General features: G+C 40.5%; 1 protein-coding gene across 1 annotated transcript in view; it reads right to left on the bottom strand.

Annotated features, from left to right (window-relative positions):
- The window catches only part of COL25A1 (collagen type XXV alpha 1 chain), a 283475-nt gene that overhangs the window by 41286 nt on the left and 218322 nt on the right, over positions 1-23867 (bottom strand). The window contains exons 13-19 of the mRNA XM_053403840.1: positions 20704-20748; positions 17530-17556; positions 16958-17002; positions 14410-14442; positions 13997-14032; positions 8011-8055; positions 1929-1991 (exon numbers count right to left, since the gene is read on the bottom strand). Of these exons, the coding sequence (XP_053259815.1) occupies positions 1929-1991; positions 8011-8055; positions 13997-14032; positions 14410-14442; positions 16958-17002; positions 17530-17556; positions 20704-20748 (294 nt within the window). The remainder of the gene's footprint in view (positions 1-1928; positions 1992-8010; positions 8056-13996; positions 14033-14409; positions 14443-16957; positions 17003-17529; positions 17557-20703; positions 20749-23867) is intronic.

Genomic DNA, 23867 nt, shown 5'->3' with positions numbered 1-23867 from the left:
GCCACCCCCCCGGACCCGGGAGTGATCCGCGAGAGAGCCTGTTGAAGAGGTATTGAAGAGTTTGACAGCTGTCAAATTAGCTGTCAAAGCTGAAAAAGAGAACTTTGTTTCTGTTGTCTCTGCTGGTTATATTTGTTACAATTTGGTTATAATTTGTTGAAAATAAGGAAGAACTGATACAAACTAACTTGACTTTTGGATTTGAACTGGAAGGAATATTAAGTAACCAAAATCCCTCTAGAGGGGGTTTTGGGACATTACAAGAATGGCTGAAGGAGGGAAAATACAAGCTAAATTGGACAGAGTTTTTGTTCTCTTGGGAAAGTTACAAGGCCAAATTGATGTTTTGGCTACAAATGTTGCAACTCTGGACTTAACAGTAAATAAAATCATTGAATTTGATAAGAACTTGACTCAGGAAGTTTATGCAGCTGGACAAGAAGAGAAACTTGAGAACTTTGAGAGTGTGGAGAAAGAGATATATGTTGTTCCTGAGGAAAAGGAAGGAGGAGCTGTAATGCTGCAGATGACAAAGGAGAGCCAGAGGCCTGACATGATGGAGAACTTGATGTTGAAAATCTGGTTTGAATTGGAGATTGAAGAATGGAGAGATCTCCTTATGTGGAGATCTGAAGATCCAAGGATTACAAATCTGATTAAGGTGGAAGTTGGAGCTTTGGGGACATTTGGACTTGAAAGGAGTAAGAAACAAGATTCGGGCTCCACTTTTAAGTATGGAGGTCTGGCTGGAAGAAATATGGATCCCATTTGGCTAGAGCTTCTCCGAGATCTGGTGTTTAACATTAAGGACTATCAAAAAAACCGGCAGAGAGGAATTGAGAGAGAATTAAGAGCCTCAGACGTGAGATCTCCAGGCTGATAGTAGATCAAGACTGATGGATATTTGTTGGGGATTGAAACTGGGAAAGGGGGGGGTGGAGTTTGGGGATCCAAAGGGGGCATAATTACAATCTGTTTTTGCTTTTATTTTGTTTTGTTATTTGTATGAAAATCGGGGAATTCGTGGAAGGGAATTTGGGTCGACTTTAGAAAAAAGTTTTAAGAATGAGAATTGATGTATAAATATTGATGTTTATAAGGTAAAATTGTTTTTTTTTAAATGAACTAAACAGAAAAAGGTTAAAAATTGGGGATAAGAACTTGTTGAACTAACAATTTGAATTGGAATATAAGAAGGGGAGGTGTGGGGAAGTCAGGGAAATATGTTATAGAAAAATAAGGATTGTAAACTTCATGTGTTTTTAACTTTTTTGTTTTTTGTTTTTTGTTTTTTTTAATGTATTAAAGTGGAAAATTTCAATAAATATCTTTTTTTTTAAAAAAGGGAAAAAGTAAATTCAGGGCGGATCCACAGCATCTGTTTAAATCACAGCCAACACACATTTAAAGCAGGTGATTTCCCCCAAAGCTTCACTGGAACTGTAGTTTGATAAAGGTACTAGAAATTGTAGGTCTGCGAAAGATAAACTAGCATGCTTTGGGGAAAGTCATGTGTGTTGAAGGCACTTTAAATGTTTGGTGCAGATCTGCCCTCAATCATTAGTCCTTATTTACCAAGTTCCTAGACCAACCAGCTGGAATAGAAAATGTTCAAGGGGAGGTGGAGCCAAAAGCTTCTGGTCTCTCAGCTGAGCTCTGCTTGCTTTCTCATCGTCCTTCTGCAATGGCTGCTTCTAGTGACACTTGAGGGAGAGAGAAAACAGAAGAAGCTGGCTTCTCAGCAGAGCCACCAGTGGACCTGATTCTATTCTCTCTTTCAGTTCCAGCAAAATGTACATATCACTTCAGTTTGGCTTTAACGGTTGGTTGGGTGAATGTGCTTTGGTCTAGGATAAGGATTAGGTTTTGAACTAATATGATATGAAGTAAGCTACATACATTAAGGGGGGGGGGAATGTGAAACATACCTTTGTTCCTGGCAATCCTGGTAATCCAGGTTCTCCCTGTGGTCCTATGAAACCCGGTTCACCCTTTGAAAAATGAGCACATTAGATCTCTGTTAATTTAACTGTGAATAATTACAGTAAAAATAAGTTTACCTCTAATAGTACTTTTCCCAGTCGCCCATGGTTTTCTAACTGCAAATCCAACTGCTATAGACAGATACAATTAATCAAGTTTGATTTCCATCAGCACAGAGTTCTTCAAGAAAAGCTTCATTGAGTTTAAGAAAAGCAAATGAACTGGAAGCTCTTACATCTTGTTTTTCATGGAATTAATGCATGTTAGGCTTCCTGGATTACATTACAGTTTATGTAAAAAAATAATTTAAAAATCTACCAAGACAAGGCTAATAACATGACGGATTCAGTGGGGAAAGGGAACTAATTAGCTGTAGTTACATTTCATTCACAACTTACAAAATATTAAACATTTGCAATTTTCGTTACAAAACAAATTTTCATTCCAGGATTAAAAAAAAAGAACAATTGTGTGTGACATTATTATACAGATGTTATATCAGAATCCAGGACAAATACAACCCCCTTCTCTTTAAACAATTTTGGCAATAGATTTACAAACTAACTTAAGAGGAAGAAACTGAATGAAAAGAGCAACATGCAAATAAAAATGAGGTTCTTTTCATTTGTTGTAGAAAACTAATGTGATAAACTTTCTAGTGCTTCTATCCTGCCCTTCTATAGAAATAATCAAGGCAGTTTACAAACAATAGCAGAACTGTAGCAAGGATTTTGTCTGCTGTAGGTGAGATTCATGCTAAATGCTAAAAAAGCATTACTTGTGCAGTCAGCCACCAGTGCAGAAAGTAAAATGGAGTCTAACAATGAGGCTCTATACATTTATATTCAAAAGTAAGTCTTATTATGTTGAATGGGACTTACTCCCAGGAAAGACAGTACAGTATAGGATTGCAGCCCAACACACCCATTTTATGCATGTTTGTGCGGAAGTAAGTTCCACTATCTTCATTCCACAATTGGACTTATTCTCAGGTACCAGTAAGTATGCACGGGTTTGCTGCTTTAGTCGCTTAATTTAAATTAGTCCCTTAATTCAAGCACAATATTTTTATTTGTACTAACTAGTATGAAATGTGAGATATTTGCCTACAAAATAATGAAAAATGACAAACAAATTTTGCACTGTAACTGTTGGCATTACTATGAAAAGAGACAGAAGTCAATATCTCAGGCTTAATTATACAGTGAAAGAACAGGGAAGTGTCAACTTGCCCTCTAGGCTGACTTACAAATAAGTTATGTTGGTGTGAAAAACATTACCACTTTATGAAGGCAAAGACATTTCCTGAACAGCTGGAAACAAAAACTGTATTTGGATAAATTAGCATAGTGTGTAGGCATTGCAGAGAACATTAAATGGATCAATAAATTGCAAGTGAGAGCCAAGAACAAAAGGAGGGAGAGGTAAAGAATAGTAAATCATTTGTTTTACTGTCGTGAGATAGGTTGCGAAAAACAGAGCATGTTTAAACTCTGTTAAAAGGCACCAATGAAAATAGTTACCAGCTTATTATTTGGGAGGCAAATGATGAACAAATGATGAAAACACTGTTACAAGCCAGTCCAGCAATCTGACAACTCCAAACTCATTTCAATGGCCGGAAATAAAAAGTGATTTCATGATCAAACTTACTTTAATAAGCACACTTTAAGGCTCTTAAATCATCTTCAAAAATATTAATAGAATGCTTTGATTCTACAGAGTTCCTAGAAAACTTTCTCACACTACTGCAACATGCTCAAAATCACATCAGTATGCTGCTTCATGTTAATTCATCCTCAATAAACCGCCCCCTAGTTCTGTAACCACAATCGCTGCCATGAGTTTTACATGTCTAACATTTTGGCATGTGAAAGCCTATTAAATATATTTGTATAAACAAGAGGCTGATTACTTCCTTCTCCTCTTGTGTTACAGGAAATCTCCATCACTGCCAGGCCAAGAGTACTGCTAAAATGTCCCAGTCAGCTTTCATGTACCCTTTCTCAAGTCTCCATAACACACAGAGAGGCCCCAACTCCTTGTCACATAGAATAGAAAAATACTTCTGGCTAAACATCTTGATCTAGAATTAATTCCTATAAGCAGTCTTTTTTGAATGGTTTACCTGTGCAGATATAATCCCTAAAGAACCCCAGGAAAGCACCATTGTATAAGCCTTTTGCCAGCAGAATTCTGGCATCTATTAGCACTCGCATTAGCAACCATGCATGTGAATGTGTTTGGAGGCAAACTGTGCAGTGCCAGGACCAACTCTTTGGCTTTAAACATGATCAAATATTTGGAATGAAGCCCACATTGGCGAATGTTCCTGGATGTTAAGACACATCATCTCCTATTACTAATTTTATTTTATGTTTTATTTAAAAAACAAATGTTTTTAATTGATTGTCAAAAAGAACATAAAGACATAACCACGCCCCACCTCCAACAAATGCCTTCCCTCCCTTCTATTACCAATTTTCTGACATAGCTATAATTGCCACTTTTGAAATGATCCCAGAAACAAGCCCGTAGCCAGTTCTTGGCTAAATCTGAAGGAGCTGTAGATGGAGGGGAACGTAAATGCAACCCCAACAGCTGACAATGCAAGTTGGCATATTGCCCTGCCACTGCCAACCCCATCTTGGGGAAGGGCTATAGCTTAGTGACAGAGCACAGATTTTGCATGAAGAAAGCCTTAAATTTAATCCCTGGCATCTGCAGGTAAAGCTGAAAACGATCCCTGGAGAGTGACTGCTGGTCAGCAAATAGTAGCAAGTTAGGTGGAACAATTAATATACCCAATATAAGTCAGCTTACTATGTTCCTTGGCTCAGCAGAAGCATGGTGAGGAGGATTGTGGAGGAAGCAGTATGCATGCACCTTGCAGCCCTTGCAGCCACCTTGCATGTGGAATTATGTGCTAGAAGTGAGCTCAGTAACTTTCTCCCTTAGAATGAAGTTCCAGCATCCACGCTTGAAAGAAGAAAATTCTGCTGGTGTGACCTCTTCCAACCCCAACCCAAAACCTGGCAATCAACCCCAAAATAAACTAATCTAAGTCATTTTTTTCCCTGATTAGCCAGCAATTCTGGATATACCAGAATTATATATACTGTTTTATTGATATGTCATCAACATCAAGATTGACATCATACTCTCTTTTCTACACTTACCTACAATATTAGCTGAAACAGAGAATGGTTTGAATGTTTGCACAGGGCTAATATGACTCAAAAAGGCAGGAGTTCATGTCATTTCAAACAAACTGACAATCCAAGTAAGACGCAATTTTAAAAGACAAGATGGAATTACATACAGAGCAAAGTACAGTATATTTAGCCATCACAGATTGCTGCCTTGATATCTGCCAGTTTGCCAAAACTATCACCAGCTTTTTCAACCAAAACATCACTAAAGAACTTCAACATAATAATCCATTTGGCTGATTGAATAAAGTTACTCTGGCTCCCCTTATGACCCTCCTTTCAGGTTTATTCAAGAAAGAAATACAAAAACTTCAAAAGTTCTTTTACATAACTGTACCAAGAATACTCTACAAACATTGCTTCTTTTCAGATTTGTGTTGTCATCAACTACTCCACTGAGATAGCAAGAAGCAAATGGAATTCTACCCAGATTAGTGATGTTAATGGCGTGTGAAACAAAGTAAACAGGCAGTTCCATTTCAGCAAGGCATACAGATGCCTCTGCAATGCAGAGGCAAATGAAAACAAGAGACCCATTCTGTTTTGATCTGGGTCCTTATGGAATCAGAAACCATAGGGGACTTCTTCTTAAATAGCCAAGAATACAGGAAACTGCATTTTGGTATTTTCTTAAAGTGGAGATGCATGCATTGTTGGGGGGGACACCCACATCCTCCCCAAGCTCTTAGATGCACCATGTTGAGGTTCCATGGAGCCAGTCTTCAGGGGGCTAACAGCTTCACCACGTTCTCTCTGACAGTTGTGATAGCCATGTATGACTAGTTTTGGGTCCCAACTCTTTCCTAAACAAAGTCAATGCCTGCTTGGGGAAGAAAGCACTTAAGACTCTTGCATGTTCAAGATGGCATGCACCAAGCAGCTGTGGGGCAGGGCACCGTTGTTCCATACTGTTTTAAAAACTATTTGACTTTGTGTACTTCATGGTACATGTAAGGAAGGGGGAGCCAGTGCAATGCCCCCCAGGAAGTGTAACCATAAATTAAGCTGCACCATCCCAATTTCAGTAAGCCACAAGTTGGAGGAAACAAGGTTCATCAAGAGGCCTGCGGAGAAAATGGCAGCCAAACATTTCCCAGATAATTTCTCTGTCTCAGCTGTTTAGCAGAAATCTAGTGCATCAAAATACTCATATTTAAACATGATTTAATTTATATATCTCAGAAGTAAAATGCACTTTGTATTTTGCAAGCATAGATAACCACTGCTATTCTCCAATCACCTAATCCAAAATATTGTTAAATAATATAAAGAGTTATCCCCTATGCCTGTGTGGTGGGTTCAATTTGTAGATTTACATATCTGGCTGCCATTGAAAATCCTCTTCCCCCAACCCTAGACTGTTTTGGAATTCACACGGGTCAACATCCTGTCCCATATGTGCCTTGGCTTGCTTAGTTCTGGAGTGCTGGCTGCTATTAAGAGACAGTCTTCATGTCTTGAATTTCAAGAGAAAGAGAGGCAATAATTTCTCTTTTGCAGAGTTCCCCCTGCCCACCAGGAATTGGTGTGTATATATTATATGCATACATGGAGTATCACTTCCTGGGATACTGGAATGCAGACAAAGCCAAAAGGCATTTTGCTTTGTATCACAATGCAAGGTTCAAGGAAGACTTGTTTAAAGGGGAGCATGGGATTTCACACTGATGAGTCAATATTCTATATTTGAGTACACTGCCTGTTTCCTGAATGAAACTGTGGAGCACATTCTCACACCAGTAACATTTCTAACTATTCCAAAAGAGCAACAGCACAGGGGGCTTTATAACATATTGAATTTCTGGGTTTTTTCCTTCAATAACCAGCTGTCAATGTAGGAAAGGCAGGGCCAACATGGTGCCCTCCAGATTTTCCTGCACTGTAATTCCCATTCCTGATCATTGGCCAACTAGCTGGGGCTGATGAGAGCTGTAGTGTGACAACATCACACGTTGGAGGGTACCACACTGGCTACTCTTGATGTACTGAAATAAAAATGGGAAAGGGAAAGAGGGAAAAACATGAAGGGAATTTATTCCTATAATATCACAGTAAGAATATTCTTGCTGAATGTAATGAATTCATAAGATATGCTTTAGTGCTCATCAGACATTTATTTGCTCAACTCTCAAAGATTCTATGCGCACTTATCTGGGAGTAAGCTCCATTGCATATAATGGGCTAACTTCCGTGCTAATCATGCACAATTGCATTCCAAATCTACAAAACTAAGCAATGATCAAGAATGCATAATTGATTGTAACTGACAGCTATGTATCAAACAATACACTTGTCAAGTTTGCTTTCCTATTTGTGGTGGGCAGTGAAAACATGCTTTCCCTTCTCATCCACTGATGTGCATGAATCTCCTGCCTCTGTTGCAACGTCTGTGTGTAAAATCCAACTCTTGCAAACCATGATTGTATGTTACAGATAGGTAGCCGTCTTGGTCTGCCATAGTCAAAACAAAGAACTAACTTAGTTGGTCTTTAAGGTGCTACTGGAAGGAAAAATTTTTTTTTGTCATGATTGTATGGTTTGACATGCCACATAAAATATAGGAAATGACATTACAGTCTGAGTCCATGTACATGACTGGATTTTATGCACGTGCCTTTTCGAATGTCAGTGGACCAGTACTATTAAAGTTAGCCCATTGACTATATGAGATTACTGTTCTTTAATTATATATTTCATATTTATTGTAAGTCTCCATAATAACTTTTATATATATCCAGTTGGCATGTTAACACACCCTTCTCATATTCATTTAACAGGTTCAACTTCACTTCATGAAGATCATCACTATATTTACCTTAATCCCAGGAAGTCCAGGAAGTCCAGGGAGCCCAGGCTCACCCTACAAAATAAAATGATATAGCATTGCAGGAGAATATTAAACCACATTTAGTAGCCAAAAGATAGCTACATAGTCAAAATTAAATATATGCGGCAGGATTCAAATAACTAGTCCCACTAGCACAAACCCATGCTAGTGTAAGGGGTTCCCCTGCAGTTCTCCTCCCCCCAGGCCCCCCAAAATTCACTCTGGGGAGAATCCAGAAAACCTCCAGACAGCAAACAGGGGGAGGAAAGGGATATCATTCAATCTGACAAGCTAAATATGAACCCTACCAGACTGTTTATGGAATCCTTTCCCCAGAGAGGCTCACCTGGTACCTTCATAACATATCTTTAGGCACTAGGCAAAAACGTTCCTACATAACCAGGCTTTTGCTGATTAAACAATCTATGGCCTCTTAAGCCACAAAGGAAGGCTAAGGCCTGCTCCAAGTTTCACCACAAGTTAGAGACCTGTGGGTCAAGCATCAGCTGAACAGGCCCTCTATGATAGCATAGTTCTACTGTGGCATTCATAGCAAAACAGTTGCTCATGCTCTAAACAATTGTCGTAAATGTCCTACTTGAAAGTGATAATACTTCACATTCAAGAAACAAAATATTTTTAAACCCAAGGACTTTGGTGCAAAACTGAATGCAACAGGCAAGGCACATGGTTGCAGCATTGACAAAAGCCTTTGCCCAAGAAGGAGTTCCATATGTGCATGGAATCTACAATTAACTCTGCATGCCCATTAAAACTTTTCCCCAAAATGCAAGATGATGATTGCTTTAAAGCATCATGATTTACTTCAGTTGTAGATTAGGCTGGTATATAAGAACAGTGGTAAAGTTCTCTCCTCTCTAATGTTCTGCACAAGCTTATTGTGATTTACAGCTCATATTTTTATTCCATAGTAGGCACTTGCTGATATGCTGAATATTGTCTGCTGTCAAACAGAGTTTTGAAGCAATGGATTAGGCATTCAACTAATGGGGCTCTGTTCTGTTGTGGATAAATTAAGAGCAAGGGAGAAGGGTGAAAATTGCTGCCTAACAATATTCAAAGGCAGTTCCATGAGGTCACAGTTTTGATGAAGAGGCTGAGAAGTAAACAAGAAGCCCTTGATGTACATTTGTGCAGTAAACTGGCAGAGTGTGCATTGAACTGGCAGAAGTGCTTGTTTAGTAGGAAGTGCTGACAGGCAGCCCAGTCTAATGAACTGGTTTTAGCTGCAGCAGCATGAGTGGTGGTTGCTACCATTGCTCTTAAATCCAATTCTATTGATGACAAAAGAGACTAAACCGCCAAGGGCTAGAAAGACTTACAGGAAGTTGCCTTAGAGCTACGATAAATGTGCAAGGCATGGCAAGGTGAAGGGCTCCTGGGTAAAGGGAAAGGGACCCCTGACCGTTAGGTCCAGTCGTGGCCGACTGTGGGGTTGTGGCGCTCATCTCACTTTACTGGCCGAGGGAGCCGGCGTACAGGTTCCGGGTCATGTGGCCAGCATCACTAAGCCGCTTCTGGCAAACCAGAGCAGCGCATGGAAATGCCATTTACCTTCCCGCCGGAGCAGTACCTATTTATCTACTTGCACTTTGATGTGCTTTCAAACTGCTAGGTTGGCAGGAGCAGGGACTGAGCAATGGGAGCTCAGCCCGTTGCAGGGATTCGAACCGCTGACCTTCTGATCAGCAAGTCCTAGGCTCTGTGGTTTAACCCACAGCGCCACCCGTGTCCCTTTTTTATGGTGTTGTAGGATGCAAGACACTGTAAAGATCAGAGCCTCATAGATTTAGCCTGTGGACTGAGGAAGCTATAGTCCTCCAGATGTTGCTTGACTTTAACTTCCATCAGCTTCCTACAAAACCATTAGTGCTCCTGTACTTTGTCCTTCACCTTGCTATGCAGGGACATTTCCCTCCTAGCTCTAACGCAACATCCAGTAAGACTTTCAAGTCCTTTGTCATGTTAAAATCAAACTTACATTAACAGTGAATGTATGCATTTTATGTGCTTCACAGATGTATGAAATGGAAAAAGCATTTTATGAATCACTTGTGATAATAAAAATAGGACAAAGGCCATCAAACACTGTCACTGCTCAGCTTCTAGCTGCTATTTTTAAGAGATCCAGGGCTGGTCTTAGAGGTCAGCAAAGATAGATGAAGGCAGGAATATGATGCAGCCAAAGTTTTAAAAATGCTGATCCGGGCATGTGTGCATGCACAAGTGCTATTTGGGCTTGCTTCAGGTAGCAACATGTATTTGGCTGGCACTGAAGAGACCCGTGCAAGTACCTCTGAAATGAACGGACCAGACACTGCATGATAGCAGTATCTGATGGATAGATCACTCTGCAACCATTTTACTCACCAGCATTTATCTAGCTTCTAAATTTCAAAATTTTATATATAGGAATTATACACACTGAAAATAAAGCAGCAAGCAGCACAGTACATCAATTCATTTCTACTTTAAGTGTCTTTAGTTCAGACATCATTTATGGTGGATCATAGATTTCATGGTGTCAGAGAGGTTCTCAGGATATGTTAGGCACCATCACAAACTCATCACTTAATGCTAATTGATAGCTTCTGCTATACAGGTCTGAAGATGAAATTGCAAGAGCTTTAAGGCAGAGATATACTGGGAGGTCAGAATATGAGAGCTTGTATTATATCCAACTAAGATTTGTTGTGCAATGGAGTTTATGATGTGTTGAGCACCACTGGAACCACAGATGAAAAGATATGTATAGGAGAGCTCTAAGAATCCAACTAAAATAATACAGAAAAGCAATATTACTTTTCAGGAGTCTACCTATACGTATGTAAGACGATGACATTTTCTTATATCCTCAAGACTAGGTGAGAAATGTATTGCATTTAAAACATCACAGATTTTTCTGTCCTTGAATCAGATGAGACTTAATGGACTTTGTGACCCAAGTCCAATGGGAGCTCCACAACACTACAGCTGTGATGACTTTTGTTGCAAGGAATCTTGCGCGGGAGAAATCCCCAATGGATTGTGCCCTCCACATCTATTTATTTATGGTATCATGCATTTCCACCCAAAGCAATAATCTCATCAAATTCTACATTAATGTGGATTTCATGGCTATGGATTATTCATTGCAATCTCATCCATTTGGTCAATTATGAATGTAATGGAGCGAGAGCCACTTTAGTGACGCCACATTTCAGCAAAATATTCCCTGACTGATGAAAAGAGCAATAGAGAACATGATTCAAACATGGTTTAAAATATGCTGTAGTACATCCAATGCATTATAAACAATTTTAATGGTTTTATAGATTAATTCATCTAAGATGCATTAACTAGCTTTTCCAATTAAAAGAGACTCTTATGAACAAAATAAATTTGCAGATCATAACAGTTTTAAACATAAATATCCATTGGTTGCTAATACTTTATGTACATATTTATCAACAAGATTTTTTAAAATAAGCAGTATTTTTTGAGCCATTCTTTTAAAAATCCATGACTAGAATTCAAAAGAGGAGGACAGTTAATTCTGGACACCCAAAGGGCATTAGCCTTGAGTTTCTCAAACAGCCATATGGAAAGCACTTTAGGCAACTTTCAAAAGGTGCTTGTGATATTGCCTGAGGGTCTGCTGCTCAAAGGGGGGGAAGCCCAAACATTCCAATGGACATGCTGAGGCCTTTAAGCAAGTTTCTCCATATCCTGGCCTATAGACTTTGACAGAATATCTGCCCTGGGGTGCCATCCACCAAATGCAGCTTAACATCCTCTGTAAAATTTGAGTAGTTTCTGCTGTTCCTCCCATATAATTCCTAGTAAAATGAATGAACCAAGCACCTAGCCAGCATAGCACAAACTGTGTCATAAAAAGTGAAATGTTTAAAACATTTTACGGCCTGGTGTGCAATTTTTATATGATCTAGTTATCTTTTTTTCAGGCAAGTAAGCATATTAGGAAATATATTTCCAGTGTAATTCTGAAAACAGGAGAGAATAATGATGAGGGATGGTTCCAGGAGAGTTCATGGGCTTCATTGGGAACAGAGTAGCTGGGCATTCCATATTAGTTTAATATTTTTAAGGGAATATTTCACAGCATTGTATTATTCAGGACAGGCCCTAGGCAGAGTGAGACAAATGGCTCAGGTGGCAGATTCTGCAGGAAAACTCTCAAGTGGTCAGTTCTGCACTCCCTAAACTAGTCTGCTGTCTTCCAGCTGTGGAGAACAGTGTCCCATCACCAGTGTTGAAGCAAGATTCAGCTGCCAGCCTAGTTGGCTTTTGTATATGGATTGGGGATTGCATCTTCTTGTCCTTTGCATCAAGTAACAAAATGTCTTGGGCTGACCCCTGCTCCTCTTGACTGATGAAACCTAGCAGGAAGGGGACAGCTGGCTGGGCCACGGAGGTGCTTCATACCTCCTTGCAAGAGGGGGTAGTCCTTGCCTGCTTGAAGGAGGGAGTGGTAAAACCACTCATCAAGAAACACTCTCTGCTAATCTCCCATTATTGGGCAGGTTTCTTGAGCAGGTGGTCACAGACCAGAGCCAGACATTCTTGGAGGAAGGGGTGGAGGAAGGGGGGGCGGTGGGGACGGGGCACCCCGGGTGTCACCACTGAAGGAGGAGACAAAACGCCGGGTGGCACTCACCACGGGGCCTGCAGCGTACCCGAGCCATGTGTCTCTCCTGGGAGTGATGCGGTGGCTTGGGTGCCCGCAGGCTCCGCACTGCCCCAAACGGTCCGTCCGCCCGCTGCCTCCCCCCCAGCTGTAGGGCAGCTGAGTGGGAGGAGGCAGGCAGACTCCTTGGAGGCCCCTGGAAGAGTCTTGTCCCGGCTTGCCCTGCCCCTGGGCGCAGGGCATATGTGCTACCCTAGGCGCCCGATCGGTTTGCTCCGCTACTACTTGGAGGAACCTGATTTTCTAGATCCATTTCAATTTGGGCTTAGGCCTGGTTTTGGCACAGAAACTGCTTTGGTCACCCTATTTGATGACTTCTGTCAGGAGAAAGATGGGGAAATATGTCCTTGTTAATTCTCCTCAGACTTTCCATGGCATTTTATGTGTGGAGTGCTGGCTATTGTTTTTGTTTTCTTTGTTATTATGGTATGTGTATTTATATTGTAAACTGCCCTGTGAACTTTGGGTGAAGGGTGGCATAGAAATTTATGAAATTATAAGAACAATAGTAATAATGGTGTGGTAGGGAGCTTAATAAATGAACATTAATTCATCTCACATTAATCCAGCAGACAGCATCCTAAAAAGCAGAGGCATCACCTTGCCGACAAAGGTCCGTATAATTAAACTATGGTTTTCCCAGTAGTGATGTATGGAAGTGAAAGCTGGACCATAAAGAAGACTGATCGCCGAAGAATTGATGCTTTTGAATTATGGTGCTGGAGGAAACTCATGAGAGTCCCATGGACTGCAAGAAGATCAAACCTATCCATTCTGAAGGAAATCAGCCTTGTGAAGCTGAGGCTCCAATACTTTGGGCCACCTCATGAGAAGAGAAAACTCCCTGGAAAAGACCCTGATGTTGGGAAAGATTGAGGGCACAAGGAGAAGGGGACAACAGAGGACGAGATGGTTGGACAGTGTTCTCGAAGCTACCAGCATGAGTTTGACCAAACTGCGAGATGCAGTGGAAGACAGGAGGGCCTGGCGTGCTCTCGTCCATGGGGTCATGAAGAGTTGGACACAACTAAACGACTAAACAACAAGAATTCATCTCACAGATTTAATACTGAGGGAAAGAATCATTTAAGTTTCCAGAATGGTGGCTGTGTTAAGTCTTTTGCAGCAAAAGCAACAAACAGTTTTGTGGCAACTTGAAGATTTTTTTTTAACGGCATGAGCTTTTGCGGACTATAGCACTTAATCAGATGCATGGAGCATTATTATCAGTTGCAAGTATATAAGTAAATAACTCTGAAACATTACCTTTTGCCCTGGTCGACCTGATTCTCCGGGTTCTCCCTAAAACAAACACATGATAGAATGCAAGATCATAAAATGGGTTTAGGAGTACCTCCAAGCTGGAAAGAAGGAAGGAAAATGGAGCAAAATTCATTTGGGCATTGAGCAGCAAAGCTATCGGAGAAAGGCTGTGATTTATACATTACAGTCGTACCTTGTTTTGTGACCGGGATCCATTCCGGAGCCCCAGCTACAAGCCGAAAAGGATGCAGGGCAAAGCGCCTTGTCTGCACATGCACAAAGCACAATTTAGTGCTTCTGTGCATGCACGAGTGGCAAACCTGGAAGTAACCCATTCTGGTACTTCCAGGTTTGCTGCGGACATTCACCGAAGTGGACGCTAGACGAGGCGGACGTTTGCGGAGGTATTACTGTACCTTAATTCCTGCAGCAGAAGATCCGGGGTCACCCTGAATAAAAAAAATCCAGAAATAATGATCAAATGTGGAAATTTAAGTGGAGATTTAACAGTTGTAGCAAACCAATACAATCATGAAATATTTTATGGGTCATGTTCACTCATAAACTATAGTTGAGAGTGAGTGTGATGTGGTTGTGAGAATAAAACCAGGACGGCCCCATGAGCAGGAAATAAGAGGAGGAAACCACAGGTGTTTAGTATTTTTCAGATTAATCCTTCTCTAGGGAAAAAGTTCAAGAAGCAAATCTCAGCAAGGACATAAATCACTTACAATTGTAGCTCACCAGAGCTGTTAGAATGCCAGACTAGGTCTGTTGGTGGACAAATCCCCAGCCAACCAGCCAAATAGCTCATTGGGTGACCCTTTGGGCAGCCACTATCTCTCAGTTTCATCTACCTTACAGGGTTGTTGTGAAGAAAAAATTGGGTGGGGTGGGGGGACCATGTTTGCCACCTTGAAAGGTAAGGCATGCATACATAGACCATTGTAGGACCAAAGATGAACAGGTAATTGAAATGAACATTTCACGTCTAAGAAAAAATGCTTCTTCATCTTTCCTGTTTTATATGACATTATTACAGATTCGTTTTCATGTTTCACAGCCAATTTAAACAGGTCTGGAAATCCCAAGCTGGAATTAAGATTGCCGGAAGAAATATCAACAACCTCAGATATGCAGATGACACAACCTTGATGGCAGAAAGTGAGGAGGAATTAAAGAACCTTTTAATGAGGGTGAAAGAGGAGAGCGCAAAATATGGTCTGAGGCTCAACATCAAAAAAACGAAGATCATGGCCACTGGTCCCATCACCTCCTGGCAAATAGAAGGGGAAGAAATGGAGGCAGTGAGAGATTTTACTTTCTTGGGCTCCATGATCACTGCAGATGGTGACAGCAGCCACGAAATTAAAAGACGCCTGCTTCTTGGGAGAAGGGCAATGACAGGCCTAGACAGCATCTTGAGAAGTAGAGACGTCACCTTGCCAACAAAGGTCCGTATAGTTAAAGCCATGGTTTTCCCAGTAGTGATGTATGGAAGTGAGAGCTGGACCATAAAGAAGGCTGATCGCCGAAGAATTGATGCTTTGAATTATGGTGCTGGAGAAGACTCTTGAGAGTCCCATGGACTGCAAGAAGATCAAACGCATCCATTCTTAATGAAATCAGCCCTGAGTGCTCACTGGAAGGACAGATCGTGAAGCTGAGGCTCCAGTACTTTGGCCACCTCATGAGAAGAGAAGACTCCCTGGAGAAGACACTGATGCTGGGAAAGATGGAGGGCACAAGGAGAAGGGGGCGACAGAGGATGAGATGGTTGGATAGTGTTCTCGAAGCCACAAACATGAGTCTGACCAAACTGCGGGAGGTAGTGGAGGACAGAGGTGCCTGGCGTGCTCTGGTCCATGGGGTCACGAAGAGTCGGACACGACTAAACGACTAAACAACAACAACAACAACAAAATTACAGATTCGTTTTCATGTTTCACAGCCAATTTAAACAGGTCTGGAAAAAAGGAATAGCATGTGAAGGTAGACTCTTCATGTTTTTTTAAAAAAATATATCACAAGATAATTGCCGTTATTTAGAAAAAGAGACTATCTTTCTCTCCCAAAAAATTACTTATCATGGCAAGATGTGTTGAAATCTCTAAATTAATAAAGTCAGGCTGAAAGAGCCCTGTAGTCATCTATTTATTCTCAGTCAAGATCTGTCAGAGCTATCATCCCTTTTTTCCAACTCATCACAAAGTTTATCTTGAGAACTGAAATCTAACTAGGTATCACAAATGACAGGAAAATACTATGTTCATATTATATTTACTGAAGAAAAAGAGGGGGAAAGCTTCACTCTGATGGAGCACATGCCTTTCAAACTGGCTGTCCTTGAATTTGTTCTGTAAACCCCACAGATATAAACACTCTCAAATTAATGAAAGGAACTATTTTTAAAAAGAATTTTTGAGATGGGGAGATCAAAAAAGACTGAAGTATCTGCAATATCCACTTGACTGTAAATAACATGCTTTGAGAAATAATATTTGAAAATAGATTTGCCCTGTTGTATTCAGAAACAAAGAAATAGTTGTGTGGAGAGATGCAGCTGTGAAATCCAGTTGTATTTGATTTGTTTATAATTTATTCATAATACTGGGGGGGGGGGGATGTGTGCCATTATCTCATTTTATGCTAGCTGAGTAAATGTAGACTATGTTGTCGAAATAGAGAGATATAATGAATAAGCATTTTAATAATCCCAAACCACCCTGGGAGGTATGTGGGTCAAGAACCAGTCACGGTCCCCCAAGATGTGTAAAGCACCATGCATTCTGTAACAATAGCTATTGTACTCTTGCTTATTGCTATTATGATTGTTTCTTATCAGAGAAAAACATTTTTAAAAATATTCTATATGCAGTTTGTTTTCGATACTTTTCAAAACATTTTTTAAACATTAAATTACTGTGAACGTATCTTTCCCCCACAATTCACTATGAACTGTACCTTTTCTCCCGAGTCACCTTTGGGCCCAGGTTCTCCAGAATCACCCTAAAAATTAAAACAATCAATAAAATACGTGCACTGTGTTTAATTCAACATCTGCCTCCCACTAAAAATTTGTAACACTATCAATATTTCCTCCCAATTATATTGTTATTGACATTCCCCCCCCCCAAGTTGTTATAACCAGGGTTTTTTTTTCAGCCAGTACTCTTTAGAACTCAGTTCCAGCACATCTCAGGGGGCACCATTGCCATTCCAAGAGAGCAAGGGAGGTTTTTATGGAGAGTTACGGCACCTCTATTTCTAGAAAAATAGCAGTGGTTATAACACAGGACTGTATACCTGAAGGAGCATCTCCACCCCATCATTCAGCCTGGACACTGAGGTCCAGCTCTGAGAAGCCTTCTGGCAGTTCCTTCACTGTGAGAAATGAAGATACAGGGGACCAGGCAGAGGGCCTTCTCAGCGGTGGCACCCTCCCTGTGGAATGCCCTCCCATCAGATGTCAAGAAAGCTCTGAGAATGATTTTAGATTTATTTGTATATGCTTTTAAAGAAAGCGTACAGCTCACCCTTTCTCCTCGTTGGCCAGGGTCACCCTAATTTAAACAGAAGACAGAAGCAAAAGTTCAGATCAGTAATGGCTCCAAAGTACAGGTAGTACAGAGTTGTAAGATCCTCCTTAAAATGAATCTGTAAGAAAATATTTAATTTAACTTGTGCAATTTTTAAAGGATGTGATGATATGTAGTAATAATTTTGAAATTGATTCATCACAAATAGGAGGCTCTATCAGATTTCAAAAAAAGCTTTTGGATAGTATAATTTATATCTTATCCAACTTTTAAATGTATTAAATCAATGAGAGAAAGCCTCTTTTTATACAAAGCTGACTTGCTTCCACCTAGTTTTTTGTTCGTCCAGTATCAATTGCTTATGATGCCATGTGGCAGCAACACCCCAAATACTTCTTATGCCTCCTTTCTTTACTAGAATCACTATAGAGAACCCTTTTGGTCAGGTGAGCCAGAACTTTTATCTTCCCATAACCTGTGGTCTAACTTTAACAAGTTAGTGTCAGTCATCTGACATCATGATGATGGCTAGTGACTGATAAGTGGGTGATCCCACCCACCTGTCTGTCAAAGTTGACCCATGGGGTAGGGGGAGAATTATGCTTACCTAGCATGTTCCCTTCAAGCAAAGCAGCACCTAGTAGCACTGAACTCTCTGTCCATCAACTGATGAACGGGGTGGGGTGGGGGAGGGTTTAGTCCTGCTCCTTGAAGGGGTCTGCTTCACCAGTGTATTCTCTACAGGGAACCCCACCCACTGCCCACCAGCTGATATCACCCTATGACATCAGTTGAAGGACAGGTGTGTAGTTTGGGGGGAATGGTCTTGTGAGGAGGCAAGTTGGACCTACTGGTAGGCCAAGATTGGCTCATGGGCTGGAGGCTCCCTACTGGCCATTTGTTGCGTAACAACTAACACAGCCTTAACTCCCACACTACCTCACAATTGAGACCTTATGGGGAAAAGCAAGTAAGAAAAATTCTAAATAAAAATAATAATAGAGTGACTCTTTGCCTGGCAAGATACACTGGGATGTGACAGCAGAAGCATAGGTTGGGTGCTGAGTGCTGAGTGCTAAGTGCTGAGCACCTCTCCTGTGTCAATAGCAAATACATTTCAGAAGACGAATAAGTGGCTTGTTTGTACATATCAGATTTGTACTGCTGTGAGTTTGCTTCTTTCAGGAGAGAGAGAGCCCACCACATCCTGAGATAGTTGAGCCAGCATGGTGTAGTGGTTAAGAGCGGTGGACTCGTAATCTGGTGAACCGGGTTCGCTTCCCTGCTCCTCCACATGCAGCTGCTGGGTGACCTTGGGCTAGTCACACTTCTCTGAAGTCTCTCAGTCTCACTCACCCCACAGAGTGTTTGTTGTGGGGGAGGAAGGGAAAGGAGAATGTTAGCTGCTTTGAGACTCCTTAAGTGGAGTGAAAGGCGGGATATCAAGTCCAAACTCTTCTTCTTCTTCCACTGTCATAGTCAAATGTTTAACCAAAAAAATTGTTTGCTTGCAATTTCCATTGGTTCTAGTTGTCCCCTCTGGGGTAGCACAAAAACAAAAGTTGCTCCATCTTGTGATGGCTTTGCGTATGGGTGAATGATAGAGAATATTATGGACATCGATGAGGGCAACTTGGCATATGGGCAAAAATCCATAAACTTCAGCGAGTTGTGGCCTACAGATTAAAGCTTCCTTTTAAATTTTCAGACAGCTACATAATCATGCACAGATTCCAGTGTAAGAAAGCTTAAACCTGTTGCTCTTTAAATTACTGACTGCTTGACAAACCAGCACGTTGGCAAGCCACTTTTCAATTCTCTGAACCTGACCTAGACAGCTCATCTTGTCAGAGCTTAACCACTGTAGCTCATTCAAATTGCATTTCTAAAAGATACTGTCGTGGAAACTAATTAAGCATTAAGCGTCATCGCTGGGATTCTGAAGTGAGAAATGGCTATTCCCGAAAGGCCTATGTTCTTTCCTGATGGACAAAGAACAAGCCCATGATTTTTATGCCCCCTCCCTGTACCTAGTTAGCTGTCAATAGCAATATAATGTGCAAATTCTGCTGAGAGGCCTATGTGCTTCCTGACACACACTGGCACAGCTGACGTAATTAGACAGGCTACAGGAATGTCATTAAATCTAAGTGAAATTACATTTCGGCAGTAGAATAATGTGTTCCTTTTATTGTATTGTGTGGAATTTGGGGCTATTTTGCTTGATCAAACTGTGCCCTAATCACATTTTACTCATTGCAGGATTCCCCTGCAACCCTCAATGCCACACAATAAATGAGAGAACGTAGTGGGGAGCGCAGGAAGCTGCCTTAAGTAAATAAGGCCAAGCTATCTGCCCATCTTCTTTGACTGGCAGTGGCTCTCCAGGGTCTTAGATAAAAATATTTCCCAGCCCTTCTAGATGCCATCAGAGTGAACTACAGACTGAACCTTGAACCTTTTGCATGCAAAGCAAGGGCTCTGTGGTCACCTCTCATGCAAGAGAACAAGCTTGCTTTTCATTTAACAGGGAGTGAAGGAGGTACTGTCCATGAAAACTGACACAAAGGACTGAATCAGTTTTAAAGTCCAGCTGGATTTAAGGGTAATCTTAAATCTTAAAAAGGGTAATTTATCGCCTTTCCAGTAACAAAGCTTGAAAGCAAAACAGTATTCCAACTATATACATACAATAGCCTAGATACAGATTTCACCCTCCATAAATGGAAGGGCTCCTTCTGTCCATGGAAGACTTTTGAAGACTTTTGCCAATTCCCCCTTCCTTGTGGAAGATAGGATCCTACACTTTTCCAGAGGGTCTCCCAACTCTCCATACATGTGAGCTAAAAGAGGGAGAATTAGCAAAAGTCACCTCCCTCCTTTCTGCCAGCCATCTTGACTAAAGATATGCTCCCTCAGATAGGATCAAAGTCAGTTATCCAAGCCAATGTACGGTATTTGATGGAGTAGTATGGTAAAGAAAGTGCTAAGTATGGGTGTTGGAGGTTATGATTCAGGTTCCTTCTACATCATGAAGCTCAGTGGGTAAAACTTTGTAAGTTGTCAAGTCCCAACCTATTCACCACATTGTTCACAATTATAAATGAAATAAGAACAATGAAGTATACACACAAATGAGAAAGAATGACAACAAGAGTTTTCTATACTAACCTTAAGCCCAGGAACTCCTCTTTCTCCCATTATACCAGGTGCACCCTAAAACGACATGAAGGAAAAATGTTACTGAACTATTGGCAGAATCCATGGATCAGTGACAGATACTTCTCAAAAGGATTCTAGGTGCTGAAATTATAATATAATTATTTTTATTTGTACCTCACCCCCAACACTTGGTGGAAGTGCAGCTAATACAAGTAGAAATTATTAAACTGATTTGTAGGATAGTTTATAACAAAACAGGCAGTATTGTAGCCAACAGATCTTATACTATCAATGTGAAGTTAGCAACAGCAATGGATCAAGCAATCCACAATGGAAAATGGCAGTATCAAGGGCCCAAGCTTAAATGATGGATGTGAAGGTAACTTGAATCAGTTTGTGTATTTCAGGAGTGGTCTTCCAGATGTGGCTGAATCAGCCCCAGGTGGAACAGCCAATGGATAGGGATGATGGGAGCTGTAGTCAAGCAACATCTGGAGGGCCACAGGATCTCCATCCCTGGTGTATATATTAATTACAAAAGCATGTTCACAAAATGAATTTTTCAGGTTGCTAATGGACTGATTCAGCAGGAATGCAAGAAGCATGCAAGAATGCATCTGAATTCTTTCAGTATGTAACTTTTGATACAGAATAGATCTAAAGCAACAAATAGTTCACAGTTGCACAGACTTTATACAAGAAGATCTTGAGGAGTCTGTGTATGCCAGTAGACTTTCATATACAGACTTTTGTAAAAGTCCCTAAACTTTTTAGGGAGAAACATCATTATTAAATAGCAGCAGCACAGCTATGGTTGAAATGTATATGCAGATTAAATAGTACAGGAGGGTGACTAGAACAGAAGGCAAAGGTTTGACCACATTTATAGGTTATTTTTTACAGCAACATATTTTTACAGCATGAAATATCAAGGAGAAACATTAAAAGTTTTATAGAAATTGATGAAACTTCTTTATTGCATATTACAAACACTGTATTATTGCAAGTACATGAGTCCCAATGGACTGTTTTAGCATTAAGACTAACAAAGAAAAGGAAGAGAGTAAATTACTAGCTTAGAAAGTATAGGCAAATTATCTGGCTAAAAGCTTCATTTTCTTGAAAACATGTTTCTAGTACAAAACCCTGTGGAGGTTTTTTGTAATTATCTGAAACAATGTTTTGGGAGTATCCCAAGAGACACATAAATGTAAGGAATGGGGTATATAAAATTTTGAAATAAAATATGACAGGAAGATAAAGTAATTAAAGAACTATTCCAGATGTAATTATGTAACACCATTTTTTTCATATATACTTTTTTAAAATGCAAGATGCTTATAATTTTGATTTTCAATCCAATACTTTATATTGCTGTAAACTAAGATATTCTTTCAATACCCAACCAGTATGGACAATGGCAATATTAATGTTACAGATAAAGTGATTTCCACTTAATACTGAGGCTCCCCCCTCCAAAAATACACAAAAACCCCTGGCACATTTTTCCTTATGTGGTTGTTTAATACTTTTAAATTCTAAGAATGTATGTGCTGTAGCTTGAGGAAGGAATAAAACAGCAGCCTTAGATCACCTTTTCAAGGAGAACTGAATGGACAACACATTCATCTTCTGTGGCACAAAAAATATATACAGACTAAGAGCATATTTGGTCAGACCCACAGAACTCTTAAAACATGCAAATGAGCACTTGGTAGGAGCATGTGCTCCTTTAGTGCTAACTGACCATTTAACAAGAATGCAAATGCTGCTGACACATGACGTTTCTTTTATTTTGTTCATATGGTACAGAGTAAAATGGCAGGATTTTCATTAATAAAGTCAAATGAAAGCTCCAACAAACTGATGTAGCAAGTCTTTCCCCACTGGCCTGGCCTTCCATAAAGTTAACCAAATTAACACATGAAGCATGACGCTACATTGAATTAATTTATTTAACCCCCTCTACTTGGGCTTGCCAATCGGAAGGTCGGCAGTTTGAATCCCCGTGACAGGGTGAGCTCCTGCCAACCTAGCAGTTCGAAAGCACATCAAAGTGCAAGTAGATAAATAGGCACCACTCCGGCAGGAAGGTAAACGGCGTTTCCATGCGCTGCTCTGGTTTCGCCAGAAGTGGCTTAGTCATGCTGGCCACATGACCTGGAAAAACTGTCTGCGGACAAACGTCGGCTCCCTCGGCCAGTAAAGCAAGATGAGTACCACAACCCCAGAGTCATTATCAACTGGACTTAACTGTCAGGGGTCCTTTACCTTTTTATATGCTGTATGGAAAACTAATGTGCTATACAATCTTCTGCCCTTTTTACAGTACAGTGGTTGCTCAGGTTATATACTCTTCAAGTTACATATGCTTCAGGTTACAGACTCCGCTAACCCAGAAATAGTACCTCGGGTTAAGAACTTTGCTTCAGGAAGAGAACAGAAATTGTGCTCCGGCGGCACGGCAGCAGCAGGAGGCCCCATTAGCTAAAGTGGTGCTTCAGGTTAAGAACAGTTTCAGGTTCAGAACGGACTTCCAGAACGAATTAAGTACTTAACCCGAGGTACCACTGTACAATTAATTTATATATATATATTTCAATGTAAGTTGCTTGAGGACCCTCTGGGTGACAAGCGTCTAATAATTTTATTAAAAAAATAATATTTGTTTGCCACAAGGATGACATCAAGAGATTTTTATACAGTCTTCCCCAACCCAATACCCTCTCAATGTTTTGGGCTACCACTCCCATCAGCCCTAGCCAGAATGGCCAATGTTCAGGGATGGTAGGAGTTTTATTCCACAACGTCTGGAGAGCAGCAGGTTGGGGAAGGCTGCTTTAGTATTTGGGATGTGTGAGACGTGTGCCAATAAAAACCACAGCATATCTAAACAGAGAAACTGCAAGGGAAGGTCCACTGCAAAATTATTATTTCATACTCTATTGCAAAGCACCAGAAACTTTACTGTTTACCTTGTACATGGACAAGACAAACCTCTGCTCTTTTAACTTACAACAAGTGTTTCCATTTTCCTTTGTTGAATGTTAGTTATTAGCAACATTTTTAATACTATGTAAGTTACAAAACTGTCAGTTTTGTATGCATATTAAAATTATTATTAAATTATTAAATCTTAAGCAGCAAAACCAGTGTGGGAAATCTTGAAATAG

The sequence above is a fragment of the Podarcis raffonei genome, chromosome 9, assembly GCF_027172205.1.
Source record: "Podarcis raffonei isolate rPodRaf1 chromosome 9, rPodRaf1.pri, whole genome shotgun sequence".
Classification (NCBI taxonomy): Eukaryota; Metazoa; Chordata; class Lepidosauria; order Squamata; family Lacertidae; genus Podarcis; species Podarcis raffonei.
This window is presented reverse-complemented; position numbering and strand designations above follow the sequence as displayed.